Source organism: Vipera ursinii (assembly GCF_947247035.1).
Source record: "Vipera ursinii genome assembly, chromosome: 6".
In the NCBI taxonomy this organism is placed as follows: Eukaryota; Metazoa; Chordata; class Lepidosauria; order Squamata; family Viperidae; genus Vipera; species Vipera ursinii.
The window spans coordinates 71,429,398-71,447,719 of NC_139515.1; the positions used below are offsets into that span (position 1 = coordinate 71,429,398).

The 18,322-nt window shown below is 40.9% G+C and overlaps 1 protein-coding gene across 1 annotated transcript in view; it reads left to right on the forward strand.

The window, feature by feature from the left end:
- DGKI (diacylglycerol kinase iota) overlaps window positions 1-18,322 on the forward strand; it is a gene marked incomplete at both ends in the record, with an annotated part of 275,825 nt that overhangs the window by 116,028 nt on the left and 141,475 nt on the right. Inside the window, 3 exons of the mRNA XM_083365474.1 lie at window positions 2,592-2,700; window positions 13,596-13,691; window positions 15,326-15,400. Of these exons, the coding sequence (XP_083221600.1) occupies window positions 2,592-2,700; window positions 13,596-13,691; window positions 15,326-15,400 (280 nt within the window). The remainder of the gene's footprint in view (window positions 1-2,591; window positions 2,701-13,595; window positions 13,692-15,325; window positions 15,401-18,322) is intronic.

The window sequence follows — 18,322 nt, forward strand, 5'->3', positions numbered from 1 at the left end:
TTGTCCATGGAGAACTTGCAATTGCACCATAATAGAAACTGATGATTTTTGGCCCTCTCATTTTATAAATCTAAAACCTCTGTTTGAGTTTGACTAAGATTTTATCTGGGTTAGGAGACAATATTGGCTGGAGCGAGAGACACCATAATATTCTAGATCAGAATCAATTTGCCTCCTCAGTGGTGAGAAGAACCTATTCAGTAGGGTGAGGTGAACCAGAAGGATTTGCTTCAGCCAAAATCCGAGGTGGTAAATTTTCAAGTAAGCCCCAAGAGAATTGCAGCCAAATGCAGAAGTTGAACAAGGATATTTGAAGTTGAGTAAAGGGCTTTCAGAAACTCAGATTGAACAGCTTCTGAAGAAGGAGAACAACAACAAGCCCATGATCTTCCCTTTAAACAGTTTTATTGCTGCAGAAATGTAATTACTGCCATGGTGATTTAAAGTATAGTGATGTGAGCAACACAAATTACAAAATTCATATTATTTGTGCAATGATGTCATTATGTATATGATGACATTATGGATTGCACTGGACCCCTACCGGTTATACAAAATAATGCTGTTTCTGTGGGAATTTTAGATTGCTGAGATCCCAGTTAATACCGTTCAATAAAAACACAAAATATGAAATCCTCATAAATCAAATTTAAACAGTAATGTTGAACAGTTCAACAAACCAGCTGATAATGAAAACCAACTACGGTAAGAGTAATACAGCAGAAAGATCTAAAAAAACACCTAATGAAGTCTATTGAATTTAGTTTAAACTGAAACGGAATGAAACTAATGCTTTGTTGTACCCACAACTACCTTCAATTCCAGGCTAAAAGAGGATATTATATTATTGCTATCTCAGAGCAAATTTCTGATCAACCCAGTAGATATTTCTTCCAACTGAACTTACATAGATAGCAACTTTAATTAAGAACATTGTGCATTCAAGTAATTTCCTAAAAGGAGCTTAGTCCCTGTTGCTAATGAAGTGATACATGATTAATAAATCCGTATATACTTGAGTATAAGCCGAATTTTTCAGCCCACTTTTTGGGCTGAAAAATTCCACTTCGGCTTATACTCCAGTCAACAAAAAAACTTACCGAGGACTTGTGCGCGGCCGAGGCTTTGGTGCTTCCGGGATCGCGCGCACCTCTCCCAAGCCACCGCCGTCCGCAGACCTGCCGAAGTTTGGGGAGGTTTGGGGAGGTGCGCGCGCACCTCCCCAAACCTCCCCAAACGTCGGCAGGTCTCCGGACCTCCATGCCCTGCCTGCCTGCTTCTTTCCGCTGCGGAAAGAAGCAGACCTCCGCGCCCTGCCTGCCTGCTTCTTTCCGCTGCGGAAAGAAGCAGACCTCCGCGCCCTGCCTGCCTGCTTCTTTCCGCTGCGGAAAGAAGCAGACCTCCGCGCCCTGCCTGCCTGCTTCTTTCCGCTGCGGAAAGAAGCAGACCTCCGCGCCCTGCCTGCCTGCTTCTTTCCGCTGCGGAAAGAAGCAGACCTCCGCGCCCTGCCTGCCTGCTTCTTTCCGCTGCGGAAAGAAGCAGACCTCCGCGCCCTGCCTGCCTGCTTCTTTCCGCTGCGGAAAGAAGCAGACCTCCGCGCCCTGCCTGCCTGCTTCTTTCCGCTGCGGAAAGAAGCAGACCTCCGCGCCCTGCCTGCCTGCTTCTTTCCGCTGCGGAAAGAAGCAGACCTCCGCGCCCTGCCTGCCTGCTTCTTTCCGCAGCGGAAAGAAGCAGACCTCCGCGCCCTGCTTGCCTGCTTCTTTCCACTGCGGAAAGAAGCAGACCTCCGCGCCCTGCCTGCCTGCTTCTTTCCGCTGCGGAAAGAAGCAGACCTCCGCGCCCTGCCTGCCTGCTTCTTTCCGCTGCGGAAAGAAGCAGACCTCCGCGCCCTGCCTGCCTGCTTCTTTCCGCAGCGGAAAGAAGCAGACCTCCGTGCCCTGCCTGCCTGCTTCTTTCCGCAGCGGAAAGAAGCAGGCAGGCAGGGCACGGAGGTCCGGAGACCTGCCGACGTTTGGGGAGGTTTGGAGAGGTGCGCGCGCACCTCCCCAAACCTCCCCAAACTTCAGCAGGTCTCCGGACGGCAGCGGCTTGGGAGAGGTGCGCGCGATCCTGGAAGCACCGAAGCAAGTCCTCGGTAAGCTCCGGGCGGTCACTTGCTTCGTGTCTCCTGAGGGAAGGGGGGGCGACTGGAGCGGGCGTGTTTCCTTGCCTGCTGGGCGCCGCGATTTGCCTGGGGAACGCGCGGGCCCCGAATGGCAGCGTGGAGCGAGGAAGCGGACAGCCAGGGCTTCCCCGAGAGCCGCGGCCACACAGGGTATTCCTGTGTATTCAGGCTTGCAAAATGGCGGATCGAGCCTCTGCTGGCGGCAGAGGCTTGCAGAGCGCGGATCGGCTTATACTCGAGTCAACAACTTTTTCCAGTTTTTGGGGGTGAAATTGGGGGTCTCGGCTTATACTCGAGTCGGCTTATACTCAAGTATATACGGTAGTTCCTTTTTAAAACTGCTTTTTACATGCAGATTAAGAGGAGGATGAAAGGGGATGGCAAATTCAATCATTTTAAATTTCTATTTATTATCCCTCTCTCACAGGAAAGCAATCTCCAGATCTGGCCTTCAACATTTGACTCCTGTTCAAAACCTCAACTTGGCCATCAGTAATGGACCTGTGAAGGAGCCACGAATGGCACTAGAATGGAGTGTAAGGTGTTCCTTTTATAAAATCTGGATATAATGCTATATTACTGATGCAAATGCAACACAACTATTATGAATATGTTTTGGTATTTATTGTGTACTATAGAGACTGTACATTATCTTGTGTTTATGTAAGTGATTTGTTTACATTTTGATTGAGATGGATAACTCATGGCACTTCAGCTGATGTACCTGTAACTCTTCACAGTTCCTACTCAACCTGGTAAATTGAGGGAAGGCGGAAGATGTAGTTCTGAAAAATTTGAAGATCCATAGGCAAAAGTGCATAGATATTTATTTATTTTTTAAAAAAAATATTGGTAGAGTCAAGGGTTCTCATTATGCTAGCAGTCTAGGATGAAGGACCACGTTAGGCAAGGAGGGATAATAGGATAATAGGAACTAACTGGAACAATTCTAATTTCGGCTGATTAAACATAAGATTTGCTTCTCTTGTATCCAGATATTTTTGACCTGAAATAAAGTGCTGTTCATACTGAAAGATTTGGAACTGACATGTTTAAATACTTTACAGCACAGCCCATTTTCCATGTACAGTAATGTCCATCTGTTTTGGGATAACTCTTTTGGGCTTCAATTGCAATTATCATCAGTCCAACATAGCAAAAGAGGTTATGGATGTTGTTTTCTAAAAGTAATTGCAAAGCACATTTGGAGAGGCTCATACAAATCTGCGAATTAATATGCCATTTGTATACCAGTTTCAGTTATGCCCTGGTTAGATCTTTCTGAAGCATTTGCTTATCCATCTTCTGGAATGTTGAAAATTGGATAAAATCAAACTTTCCCAGTCTGGGGCCTTCCATACATGCAGTTCTATTCAACACGGCCAGTGCTGCCTCAAAAGTTTGGGCACTGCAGTTGCATCACATCTGGAGGACACCAGGGTGGAGAATGCTATCCTATTTTTGGGTAAATCTGAACTCTTAGAATTATAGCTCACTATAACCATGCATGGTTTCTTGCAGTATATGCCTCCAATGTAGATTACAATCAGATTTATTTAGATTGAGGCAGTCTTGTAATTAGGAAGCATGTAGCAAAAATGCTTTTGTAATGTTTTCATCCATAGGAAGATTATTCTTGGCTGCTCAATAGTTTTATGTTGACATGACATAAGGAAGTAATGTGTTTCAACATATGCTATCTAGGGCTGCTTTTTCCAATTTCATGTCTTCCAGATAGGTTAGAATCTAAATGCCTATAATTCCCAGAAATTATATTTGAGGAGCACTTATTTACCGTATTTTCCAGCGTATAAGATGACTTTTTAATGCATGAAAATCTTCTCAAAAGTTGGGGGTTGTCTTATACGCCCAGTCGCCTTATACGCCGGAAAATAGTAAATCCTCGGGAGCAGAGACATTAGTGGAAATGGACAAATCCAGCGCTCGAGAATGGCAAAAGACGGCCTCCTCATAAATAAACCGACCAGCCCAACCGAGGCTGAGGCTCCAGGTTACCGGCGTCCTAGGGCAGCAGAACCCTTTTTTTTTTGAAGGGAGCAGGAGTCAAGCGCGTGCCGAGCCCCCCAGCGCTCGGCGAGCACGAGAGCTCAAGGGAACACGGAAAGCCAGGCGGAGGCTGACCTGACATGTTTGCGTGGAGCTGAGCTTCACCCGACCCTGGGAGTTCTACTTCAGGGTGTGGTGCCGTGGCCAGACCTACAGCAACACCCGCCCGGAAAGGTGCAGCTCAGGAATTGCGACAGACAGACCGCAGAGGAAAGCTGGCGCTGGGGCTTCAGCAACCCGGAGTCGCCTCTCCGCCCTGAAGTAGAAGGCAGCCTTTTGAAAAATAAATATTATAATATGTGCGGGGTTTTCCCCCTTTATTTCTTTTTCCCCTTTCTGTATACTCCAGCGATAACTTATGCAAGTGAAAGGAGGAAAAACCCCGAGTTTGCATTTTCTTGGAAAACTTTAGAAAAGCACAGCAAAATGCAGGGGAGGATAAACGGGCTTCTCGATCTCAGTGCCACACAGGGCTCCTTCTGGTTTCTAGTTACTTGGAAACTCGGGGCTTTCTTTGAGGGAATCTCAAACTTGCGGAGCAGGGCTGAGCCCTTTTCTTTCACCACCACCCCCCGCCCTCCACCGCCCTGTTCATTAACTAACCTATGGAAAGAACTGCCTTCTTTCAGACCTGGTGCCTTCCCGAAGTGTTGGGCCACAATGCTCGTCGCTCCTGGACGAAACAGCTAGCGCGTGTGGCTGAAGTAGAAGGGGGTGCCAACGCGAGAGGAGACGAGGTTTAGGTGAGGCAGAGCAAAGCTGATCTTGAGGCCAAAAGCTCTTGATAAACCTTCACCTAATTGAGAAGCAGCCCTGACTTCCTACTTACCCGTATTTTCCGGTGTATAAGACTTTAACCCATGAAAATCATCTCAAAAGTTGGGGGTCGTCTTATACGCCCAGTCGTCTTATATGCCGGAAAATACGGTAGGTATGACAATGAGCACCATGGATTGTGCCCATAGTGGTCTTGAAAACCCTACTGGTTTGTGGAAGACCAGTATATTGTGTTTTGAAACACTTATTTTCATTTTTACTTATGGGAATAGTGACATAATTTATTAGGGAAATTGCTTATTGAAGGACTTATACAAGAAGGAAAAATGAAATGATTTCCTATAATAGTTTACCTTTAGGGATCTAACCCCTTCATGGATTACTGCCTTGTCATGGTGAAAGGGCTTGCGTAATTCTATGAAGCTATGAGCTATGCCGTGCAGGGCCACCCAAGATGGACAGGTCGTAGCAGAGAGTTCTCACAAAACGTGATCCACTGGAGAAGGAAATGGCAACCCACTCCAGTATCTTTGCCATGAAAACCCCATGGACAGTATCAAAAGGAAAAAAAGATATGATGCTGGAAAATGAGACCATCAGGTTTGAAGGTGTCCAATATGCTACTGGGGAAGAGCAGAGGGCTAGTACTAGTAGTGCCAGAAAGAATGAAGTGACTGGGCCAAAGCCGAAAGGACGCTCAGCTGTGGATGTATCTGGTTGTGAAAGGAAAGTCCGATGCTGTAAAGATTTTTTCTCCATAGGAACCTGTAATGTAAGATCCATGAATCAAGGCAAGCTGAACGTGGTCAAACAAGAGATGACAAGACTGAACATCGACATCGTAGGAATCAGTGAACTAAAATGGACAGGAATGGGTGAATTTAATTCAGATGACCATCAGGTATACTGTGGGCAAGAATCCCTCAGAAGAAATGGAGTAGCCTTCATAGTCAATAAAAGAGTAAAAAAAGGTAAAGGTAAAGGTTCCCCCACACATGCGTGCTAGTCGTTTCCAACTCTAGTGGCCGATGCTCATCTCCGTTTTAAAGCCAAAGAGCCAGCGCTTGTCCGAGGATGTCTCCATGGTCATGTGGCCGGCATGACTAGATGCCAAAGGCGCACGGAATGCTGTTACCTTCCCACCGTAGTGGTGCCTATTCTTCTACTTCCATTTTTACGTTCTTTCGAACTGCTAGGTTGGCAGAAGCTGGGACGAGTAACAGGTGCTCACTCTGTTACGCGGCACTTGGGATTCGACCGGCCAAACTGCCGACCTTCTGATTGACAAGCTCAGCATACTAACCCACTGAGCCACTGCATCCCTAATAAAAAAGTAGGAAAAGCAATACTGGGATACAATCCCCAAAATGACAGAATGATCTCAGTTCGAATCCAAGGCAAACCATTCAATATCACAGTAGTCCAAGTGTATGCCCCAACCACTGGTGCTGAAGAGGATGAAATTGACCAGTTCTATGAAGCCCTACAGCACCTTATAGAACTAACTCCAAAAAATGATGTCCTTATCATCATGGGGGATTGGAATGCTAAAGTAGGAAGCCAAAAGATAACTGGACTAACAGGCAAATTTGGCCTTGGACTACAAAATGAAGCAGGGCACAGGCTGATAGAATTTTGTCAAGAGAATACGATGGTCATAGCAACACTCTTTTCCAACAACCCAAGAGATGGCTCTACACATGGACATCACCAGACGGTCAACACAGAAATCAGATTGACTATGTGCTCTGCAGCCAAAGATGGAGAAGCTCTATACCAGGGGTCAGCAACCTGAAACAGTGAAAGAGCCACTCAGAACCGGTTCCTTCACAAAAGGAAAAACTGGGAGCCGCAAAAAAATGTGTGCACATGCACATACATGGGCTCATGCACAGAACAGGGGTTGACTGAAGAGTGGAGCCAAGGCGAGATATGCACCTACCCTGCATATTTGAATTGATTGGTTGAAGTTTTTTAGTCCCACTTTTTTTTTTGGACTGCACATGGCAGAGGACTGGGAGCCGCAGGAGACAGCTGAAAGAGCCGCATGCAGACCCTAGTAAAAATAAGACCAGGAGCTGACTGTGGCTCAGACCATTAGCTCCTCGTTGCAAAATTTAGGCTTAATCTGAAGAAAAGCACTAGGCCACTCAGGTATGAACTAAATCATATCCCTGACGAATATAAAGTAGAGGTGACAAATAGATTTAAGGTATTAGATCTGATAGACAGAGTGCCTGAAGAACTATGGATGGAGGTTCGCAACATTGTAGAAGAAGTAGCAACTAAAACCTTCCCAAAGAAAAAGAAATGCAAGAAAGCAAAATGGCTGTCTGAGGAAGCTTTGCAAATAGCTGAGGACAGGAGGGAAGCGAAAGGCAAGGGAAAAAAAGAAAGATACAGCCAATTGAATGTAGAATTCCAGACAATAGCTAGAAGAGATAAGAATGCCTTCTTAAATGAACAGTGCAAAGAAATAGAAGAATACAATAGAATAGGGAGGATTAGAGATCTCTTCAAGAAAATTGGAGAGATGAAGGGAACGTTTAATGCAAAAATGGGCATGATAAAGGACCAAAATGGCAGGGACCTAACAGAGGCAGAAGAGATTAAGAAGAGGTGGCAAAATTACACAGAAGAACTATACAAGAACGAGCTTAACGTCCCTGATAACCACGATGAGGTGGTCACTGACCTTGAGCCAGACATCCTAGAATGTGAAGTGAAATGGGTCTTAGGAAAGCTGAGCAACAACAAGCTAGTGGAGGAGACAGTATTCCAGCTGAGCTATTCAAAATCTTAAAAGACGATGCAGTAAAAGTGCTACACTCAATTTGCCAGCAAATTTGGAAAACTCAACAGTGGCCACAGGATTGGAAAAGATTAGTTTACATTCCAATTCCAAAGAAAGGCAGTGCCAAAGAATGTTCAAACTACCGCACCATTTCACTCATTTCTCATGCTAGTAAAGTTATGCTTAAAATTCTACAAGCTAGACTCCAGCAGTATGTGGATCGAGAACTACCAGAAGTACAGGCAGGATTTCGAAGAGGCAGAGGAACTAGAGATCAAATTGCTAACATACGCTGGATCATGGAGAAAGCTAGGGAGTTCCAGAAAAACATCTACTTCTGCTTCATTGACTATGCTAAAGCCTTTGATTGTGTGGATCATAACAAACTCTGGCAAGTCCTTAAAGAGATGGGCATACCAGACCATCTTATTTGCCTCTTGAGAAATCTATATGCGGGCCAAGAAGCAACAGTGAGAACTGGACACGGAACCACTGATTGGTTCAAAATTGGGAAAGGAGTCTGGCAAGGCTGTATACTGTCGACTTGCCTATTTAACTTATATGCAGAGCACATCATGAGAAAGGCAGGGCTAGATGAATCAAAAGTTGGAATTAAGATTGCCGGAAGAAACATCAACAACCTAAGATATGCAGATGATACCACTCTAATGGCAGAAAGTGAAGAAGAACTAAAGAGCTTCTTGTTGCGGGTGAAGAAGGAGAGTGCAAACCTTGGGTTGAAACTAAACATTAAGAAAACCAAGATCATGGCATCTGGCCCTCTCAATTCCTGGCAAATAGATGGGGAAGAAATGGAGGTAGTGACAGATTTTATTTTCCTGGGCTCCAAGATCACTGCAGAGGGGACTGCAGCCAAGAAATTAAAAGAGTGTTTGCTATGACCATCGTACTTTCTTGACAAAATTCTATCAGCCTGTGCCCTGCTTTATTTTGTAGTCCAGGGCCAAACTTGCCTGTTATTCCGGTTATCTTTTGGCTTCCTACTTTAGCATTCCAATCCCCCATGATGATAAGGACATCATTTTTTGGTGTTAGTTCTATAAGGTGCTGTAGGGCTTCATAGAACCGGTCAATTTCATCCTCTTCAGCACCGGTGGTTGGGGCATAGACTTGGACTACTGTGATATTGAATGGTTTGCCTTGGATTCGAACTGAGATCATTCTGTCATTTTGAGGATTGTATCCCAGTATTGCTTTTCCTATTTTTTTATTGACTATGAAGGCTACTCCATTTCTTCTGAGGGATTCTTGCCCGCAGTAGTATACCTGATGGTCATCTGAATTAAATTCACCCATTCCTGTCCATTTTAATTCGTTGATACCTAAGATGTCGATGTTCAGTCTTGTCATCTCTTGTTTGACCACGTCCAGCTTGCCTTGATTCATGGATCTTACATTCCAGGTTCCTATGGAGAAAAAAATCTTTACAGCATCGGACTTTCCTTTCACCACCAGACACATCCACAGCTGAGCGTCCTTTCGGCTTTGGCCCAGTCGCTTCATTCTTTCTGGCGCTACTAGTACTAGCCCTCTGCTCTTCCCCAGTAGCATATTGGACGCCTTCCGACCTGAGGGGCTCATCTTCCAGCATCCTATCTTTTTTCCTTTTGGTACTGTCCATGGGGTTTTCATGGCAAAGATACTGGAGTGGTTTGCCATTTCCTTCTCCAGTGGATCACATTTTGTCAGAACTCTCTGCTATGACCTGTCCGTCTTCGGTGGCCCTGCACGGCATAGCTCATAGCTTCATTGAATTACGCAAGCCCCTTCGCCACGAGAAGGCAGGGATCCATGAAGGGGTGATAGATTCTTACAGGTTCTCTAAGGAAAGGGATAGTAAGATCTTTTCATTTTGACCTCTTGGTGGACCACAGTAAAATACAAAGGAAAATTGCTTTGGTAATTGCTTTGGAGTTAAGGGCTGAAAACTGATGTCAGGGAGAGATTGACAGAGGTTCTCTAAGGAAAGCTACTGTGACTGTTTTTCATTTGGACTTCTTTGTGGACTACAATAAAATACATGGGAAAATCTCATTTCCAATGAAAAGTATACTAATTTAGGGTTAGGGTTAGAGTTAAATTTCCTTGGAGTTCAACTTGAAAACTTATGTTAGGGATAGATTCTTCGAGTTTCTTTAATGAGAGAGAACATCGCAGCTTTTTGTTTGGATGTCTACAACTATAAAATAAATGGGAAAATTCCATTGCGAATGAAAATTAAACAAGGGTTTTCATTAACCCTAACCTCTGTGGCATGCTTCCTACAGTCTAGCATTCTTCTCTTCTTCCTTCTGCCTTCTTTCCCTGCAACACCTCCATATTTGTATCTCCACTTTAATGATTTTAATGATATTGATTTTCCTGTCATGCTTATATAACATATTTTGCTTTAGTGTTATAAGCCACCTTGGGTCCTTACTGCAAGAGAATGGCAAGATGTAAACATAATGATAAATAGAAAAACCAAATGATGGAGCTAAGTTTGATAAGAGAAAAACAACAGGCCATAAGCCTGTGTGATACAGTGCTCAGTTGGTGTGTGGAAAAATGCATGTTTGGTGGAGCAGTGGGCCAATGCCTCCTTATGTAACACCAGCTGCCTGCAATTAGTGCAGGTTCGAGTCCCACCAGGCTCAAGGTTGACTCAGCCTTCCATCCTTCCGTGGTAGGTAAAAATGAGGACCCAGATTGTTGGGGGCAATTAAGCTGACTTTGTAATAATGCCGCTTGGTGGGGGCTGAAAGCCCTAATAAGCAGGCATATACATAGAATGAAGGCTATTGCTAAGCACATTGGTTTGTGCTTTAAATTGTAAGCCGCCCTGAGTCTTCGGAGAAGGGCGGGATATAAATGGGATTAAAATAAATAAATAAATAAATGTTCAATTGTTATGTGATAGAATTGATTGAGGTTAGTCCTTGTTTCTGAGCCAAGCTATCTCTTCAAGTTGGTTTTTGTCAGTGCTTTTTTTGTAAAAGAAAAAGGTGCCGGAACTCACACACGTCATACAACCCGCCTTGCCCTACCCTACAAGGTTCCACCCAAAAAAGGTGCCGGAACTCCGTTCTGAGCGTTCTATGAGAAAAAAAGCCCTGTTTTTTGTGAACATGAATTGTGGAGGGACACTCATTTGTGCTTTTTGGAGCTTTCTGCAAGAAAAATGGGATAGAAATAATAAAGGGCCTATGATCAGACATGACTTCGTGTTCTTCCTTCAGATTTCAGTTTTGAGAAGGATTTGAACTTTGGTTGCTTTTCCTTTGAGCTAAGCTTCAAGAAGCCACTGAGGCTGGACCAGCCAAATTTTATTAGTGCTTTTAACTGCCAGGTTATTTAGAATCATGAAGTCAAATGACCAATGTGTAAAAAAACTCAACAGACTTGAGTTTGCAAATAATATAAATAGAAGTAAATCACCTATTTACATTTATGTGAAATATTGTGATATTCATGCAGGAAAGGAGTCTACTTTTTTTAACCTATGCAGCTAAGTAAATCTTTTTAAACTTACAGGTTTTATGAATAGATCTATATAATATAAATATGAATCCACAGGAAAGAGATCAACACAGCTTTATTTTATTATTTTTTGATTTAAACAGTTGAGTTGTAATTAGCCAACTGTTTTTTTCTGTGTGTGTGTACACACACATAAAACAGTTGGCTATATACTTATTCCCTGTCATCCCCTTCTTCTATTGCCCTCAATCTTTCCCAGCATTAGGAAGTGAGTCCTTCCTTCTCATATTAAAAAAAAAACTAAATTATTTTTTCAATCAAAGTTACATAGTAGTTACAGGCTTTCATATTTTTCAGAACTCTTCTATTGCATTATTTTCATTAGACTAAAGGAATGACTTTAGTTATTACTGCTAAAGTATTTTTGCAGTCTTAACAATAAATTTGCCATTTGGATGAATTACCTTTTAACAAGTACCATTGATAGAAGGAAAGCATTTAATAACTCTGCAGTTTAAACAGTCCGGGATATTGAAAATGAGTTTTAAAAGGTGACTGTACAGGTGATCTACAAGCAATTTGCTATCAGACACCATCTGGCTGGGAGGCACAAAAATCTTTTGTGACTTTTTGTTTTCAAGTGGGAACCAAAATGTGAGTTCTGTGCAATGTATCACAGTTTGATGTGCATTCATGTTTGTTTGTGTGTATTTGTATATATATATAAGTGTGTGCGCATGTTTATGTATGTATGTATACATATGTTTCTGGTTTTATGTGTATGCACACATGCAACAAAACAGGGTTTTCTCATTCACATATTTCTATCAAGATTTTTTGTGTGCTTGTGAAAGTTGGTATCAGAACTGCTTTATTTTTTTTCTTCTTAAATTTATTCTGAATTGTGAGCTTCAAGTTCCTAAAGCATGGGATTGATATACCAGTAAAAATTTATTAGGCAAATTTCATTTCACATTCTTTCGTACCAATTACATTGGCAGTCAATTATAGAGTGTCTCCTGAGTATTGTGGAAAGAAATTATGTGGTTGCTAAGAATCCCTAAGAGACTTGATGACACATAATCAACCAATCAATCAAATTTAAGAATCTGAAATAAATAAATGATTGGCTGAGACTTTTGAGATGTTAATTAGAACAAGCAGAAGAATGTATTTAGATGAGTTTAGGAACAATTGAGGTACCTGCATTTTGATAATGTGGTCATGAATGTGCCCAAAGGATAGACACAATGAAATCCTTGGGACTACTATATTTCTACTAGATAAAGCAAGATTTTGTGCACTCTTTTATTTTTCCTTCTGAGTCAAAAAGCTTGATTTTCATATCTGCTATGTTACCATGGTAGAGGGCAGATGGTTTACTAAATAAATCACAATGTTTGTGTTCACCCAAGATGCTTAAACATAAACCATAGTTTACAAATGACACTGGTTGGAGTTATAGAGTTCACTGGCTGAATGTAATGTGTGAACCCAGGCATGCTTGTTTAGTTCACATTAGAGGCCCTGGTAAGCAGCTTTGCAATAAGTTTAATTGTGTGATGGCTGGATGAAGCAGCTGCATAAACCTTAGAATGAGAGGTGAATCCTGCTATTATCTTTTATTCCAGCAAATTTATTTATTTATCTATTCATTCAATTTCTATAGTGGTCATCTCAATCAATGGCTCTAGGCAGCTTACAATTCAAAAAAATATACAAATAAACAATAAAAAATGTTCAGATTCACATATGAAGCTCATGCATTGAACAGACTTTTTCAAGCAAGTTTGGGATGATTGGAATAATTATCAACTGTATATTGGGTGTCCATGCATTTTGAAATATAGGATTAAAAAAACATTAAAACAACAGCAAAACATAGACCAGAGGTTTCTAAAGTTGACTTCAGACTTTTAGCTAATTTCTGTAAAACAGCAGAGCTCCTAGTTCTTTTTTATTTGTGTAAGCCTTTTAAACAGGGTGAGTTTATGTATGTTTACTTAGAAATATGAGCTACTGTGTTAAATAGGACTTATTCCAGGAAAACATGGAAATATTAACAAATTTTCTTAAAAAAGAAAGTAGTGACATATATTATTAGAATTAGCCTGGTAATATTTTAATATGCAGTGTCATTTTTTTTATCTTGAATCACCTTGTTAATGTTGTATTAACATAGTCAATTAAATATTTTTGTCAATATAAATGTGTTAAGTAGTTAATTTCTGAAAGCATAGCATTAATAAAATCTAAGAAATGAGCCTACTAATTTGTTTTAGAAGTAATCTATGTATGTATATGTCTTTCCAGGAAAATGCAATAAATGGTGAACATCTCTGGCTGGAGACCAATGTATCTGGGGATCTGTGTTATCTGGGAGAGGAAGGCTGCCAAGTTAAATTCTCAGTGAGTGTCCTATTTTCAGAATTTCTGCAATAAATCACTCCACTGTACACATACACTGTGAACTCTCTTCATTGGAACATGGTGGGATCATGCCTATACATCTGGGTGCCTTAGATGGAGATGGTACCGATGGAAACTGGCTGATCCATCAGAGATCATAGACTATAATAACCACTTGAGGATTTCCAGCAAAGAAGACCAAAAGACATTCCATATAATTTTGGCTGTATTATTTTATTTCTAATTAAGAAACTACTGCTATAATCTGTTGCAGATGTTAGAAGATGTTTCTGCTATGGCAGGGAACACTATGATCAGAAAACTTATGAAGTCACTCAGTTGAATGTTAATTGCTGAAGGACCACACCATAGTCATGGTCTTCCTTCTCAGTATTCTTTGAGGATTTTTACTCTAGCAATACATAGTGCTATTCTCCTCCCCTCATGTTATCATTTTATATTTTTAAAAGAATATAAGAGATGATGCGGGTAGAAGAATCAAGTACAATAAAATGCAGGTGGAGAAACAAATCTAAAATAGCAAAAACTATATTAATTGGAAGCTTATGTTATTGTAAGAAATTTTATAATGTTGAATTTTGAGCTAAAATGTTTGGCCAACATGGGTCAACCTATTAAGGGAACATTGTCCGGCATACATTAAATCAGTGCTCAAAGTTGTATGTCAAGCGTCTAACTCAAACACCCAAATTTTGAATGTGGCATGATTTCCTGTATAAGATTGTAGTCCAAAGATGGTTTCATAGTGTCATTCTGTCATCTTGGCTTATATTGCCAAGGTGATAGTATAGAACGTCTCCAGATCCTACCCACAGATTTGGAGTGGACTGCTCCAAATCAAATATAATCTTATTTGCAAAGTAAGGTACATGCTGCCATATCTACTCAGTAGAGAGCTGTTAATAACACCTTCATCACTGTGTATTTTATGTACACTGAATCATGAAAGAAGTCAAGTGGAAAATCAACTGAAGGCATATAGGAAGAGGAAGACTTATCACCGGCACCTGCTCTGCAGTGTCCTTGTACAATTAATGTGTGTGTAGGAAAAAGTATAGATTGCATTCATATCTACAGGCTTCCCTTGCTGTATGCAAATTCACTATAATACAATTGATCATTTTTGTCAAAAAATGTTTTTTAAAATCCCTCTATTATTCCATTTGTGCCAGCATAGTCAATTTGCACTAAAAATCTGAAAACATGTCAACTTCTTTTCACCAATACCACTGATTCTAACCCCCCCATAAAAAACGCCTTTCTGCCATTATTTATTGGGATATTTTTCCTTAGGTCCTCTGCTTACTTCTATACCTGCAGTGGTTACTATTGATATCATGGCTTCAAAAAGGCCATCAACATCTTGCCCACCCCCCACCCCCAGAAATGAATATAAAAAAAACCTAACACTAGAAACAAAGTTGGATATATTGTGTCAAGCTGAGGTAGGTCCTCAATCATAGCTTTTATCCTGGGAAAATCTACATTTTGTTATTCACATATACATTTTTGCACATGTATTTTCAGCATAAAGTAATTAACAATAGAGAATGCACATTCTGGGACAAATGGACACTTCCCTTTGCTTTGTTTTTCTTCTGTTAATATTTCAGAAGTCAGCTGTTCGAAGAAAATGTGCTGCCTGCAAGATTGTGGTCCACAATGCATGCATGGAGCAACTGGAAAAGGTAAGATGATGCCACCTGCTGGCCTACAGGTGGCAAAGAGCACACTTCAACAAAATCATTTCTTTAGAAATTGAAGCAGCCTTTAAAATGAGATTTAGGTCGAAGTGCAACCATTCTACATGCCCAGTTTCCACTCCCTCATTTACAACAGTCACCATGGCTATAACCTGTATTCAGTTTTACACAAAGAACTGTTTTTACACAAAAACTGTATTCAGTTTTACACAAAGCACCTTTTCTGACTCACAGATTTTATTAAAAGCCAAAATCTGCAGCTCACTTCTGTGAGATGCAAAAATGGGTGGGGATGGGGGGAAGAAAGGGTGGAGAAGTTGGCTGCTTATGCAGGCGCAGCTATATGTGAAACAAATTACAAGAGCCTTATCAATTAGTAATTATACTGTGTTAAAAATCCAATTTTCTATTAGTCCATGCATCTGATGAAGTGGGCAGTAGCTCATAAAATTTTATGCTTTTTAAAAATGAAATATGTCAGTTGAAAAAGGTGCTACCAGACCCCTCCTAATTTTTTGACACAGTAAACCAGGATTCCCCAACCTTTCTGGCTTTGTGGACTGGTGGTGGTGGGGAGAGGAGAGGGGATGGTTCCGTGCAACTGGCTGGCAAACATGCATGTGCGCATGCAGCTCCATTTGCGCAAGCAGTGGGCATGCAGAGAAGTGCTTGCCAGCAGCTTGTGCAAGTGGGGATGTATGCACATGCATGCATGCTCACCCACTGCTTCTGTGGCCTAGTTCCAAATGGGGACCCCTGCAATAGACTAATACAGTGCTCACCCTATTCATTTTTTATTGAATTCTTCTGTTTTTTTGTCAGCCTTCCAAGGTAGTCCAGTTCACCCATCAGTACCAACTCTAACTTTATTGTAAGGTTAATTAACAGAATTGTGTAAGTCTGAAAGTACATCTCTCCTCCCTCATCTTTGCAATCCAAGAAACTAAGGAGGGTACCTTCTGAGATGTTTGCCATGCTCCCATTCCTTCTGGGGGCTCAGCTGCCTCTTATCTGACTGTTGCCTAGTCTGTGGCTCTTCCTCTTGTTTCCCAAGGTCAGTCTCACATACCATTACCAATTTTTCTTCTGGTTGCTGCAGAAATGATGATGTTTCCCTGCACCTCTTATTTGGTCAGGGTATAGAACAGGGATCTCCAAACCTGGCAACTTGAAGACTTGTGGACTTCAACTCCCAGAATTCCTCAGCCAGCCATGCTGGTTGGAGAATTCTGGGAGTTGAAGTCCACAGGTCTTCAAGTTGCCAAATTTGGGGACCCCTGGTATAGAAAGTAATAGGTCAAGGTATCAATACTCCTCACAAAGCTAACTGGATATAAAGTTAATTAACTTTTAATTAAATATTGGTGAAGTTATTTAACTTATAATAGAATATCTTCCACTGGCCCAAGGACAGACAACTTTGGGTTGCAGAGCAAACCTTATAGACGTGACAGTTTGATCCTTCCTACTTTCTTAGTTTGGGTCCATTCTGCCTAATGTTAGAGACAACCCAAGTTTGAGTTAAATAAGCAAAGGTATTCATCTATAATATGGAGAGGATGATGAGTTAACACAATATATGTGATGTTTGTTCTCTAATGCAAATGCTAGATTTCTTTACTGTGGTTATTCTCTATTCATCAGCACATATGAAAAGAATATTCTGATTTATCTTCTGGTAACAATAAACTGTAGAAGAGTAACCAGATTGTATTTCCTCTAAGGAAATACATATCCTGTGATATGTTAGAGAATAAATTTGTTTTGAATGTCTTATTTTTTCGAATAGTCAAGAACAGGTTGAATATAATGTCCCAAAGTAGCCTTTTCCTTATGAAAGCTCATGCCACAAATCAATGCCTTTTTATCGTGCTGCAAACAATCTGCTTTTTAATTGATTTGAAAGAAAAAACACATTTCTATTACATATAATTGTTGTGTGTGGAGCAGGCAAGAGTAAAGATAATGTGTTTTTTTTAATTTGCAAAAAAGAAGCAATCATCCTGGTAATTTTATACATCACCAAGGAGTCGTGTTTGGTTCTGTTTTGTTTTGATTACCAAGAGCAAATAGACTTGTGGCACAGGAAAGAGCAATGAATACATTGTGTCATAGACTTTTATTTTCAGTAATCTGATTTTGTCAGTTGCATGAAGGGATGCCTTAATTGTGCACACTAGTGTGCATTGCAGATGTGTGTTGGGGTCATTAAAATGCATATTTTTAAATGCATATTTCTCTGCTAGGCAGGGAAGAAAGTTCTAAAAGGCTGGAAGTTCTAAAAGGCCCTGTTGGTCCACTTTTCTTGGTGACCTTTAACAGAAATAACCAATATCTCTCCCTACAAATTTGTTATTCAAGGTGTCTCAAGGAATTCATCACGAATATAGTTATAAAGGATTCTAGATCAGTTATTGCCAATCAATTAAGCGATATTTTAATAGTAATCTGGCTGTGGGTTATCTTTTCTTCAAAACTATGTTAATCTAGATTAGTTTATGAGGAAAATTCATGACCAGCTCATTATTTAAATCTCCCTTAAACTTATCTTGTAGTACTCTGGCTGAGGAATTCTGGGAGTTATTATTATTATTATTATTAATTTTATTTGTATACTGCCCTTCTCCTGAAGGACTCAGGGTGGTGAACAGAGCAGTACATGTTAAAAGACAAAATACAAAAATTAAAAGAGATTAAACAAAATGCCCACAACTCTTACAATAAGTTAAAACACGTTAAAAAATAGGTTAAAACACATTAATAAAACCCAACCCCATCCCATCAGGCCAGGCCTGATGTAATATATTATCTACTCTATTGAATGCCTAGAATATAAAATGCAATTTTAAACAGTCTGATTATATTTTAGGTAGTATTTTTGTATTGTGACATGATTTAGAATAGAAT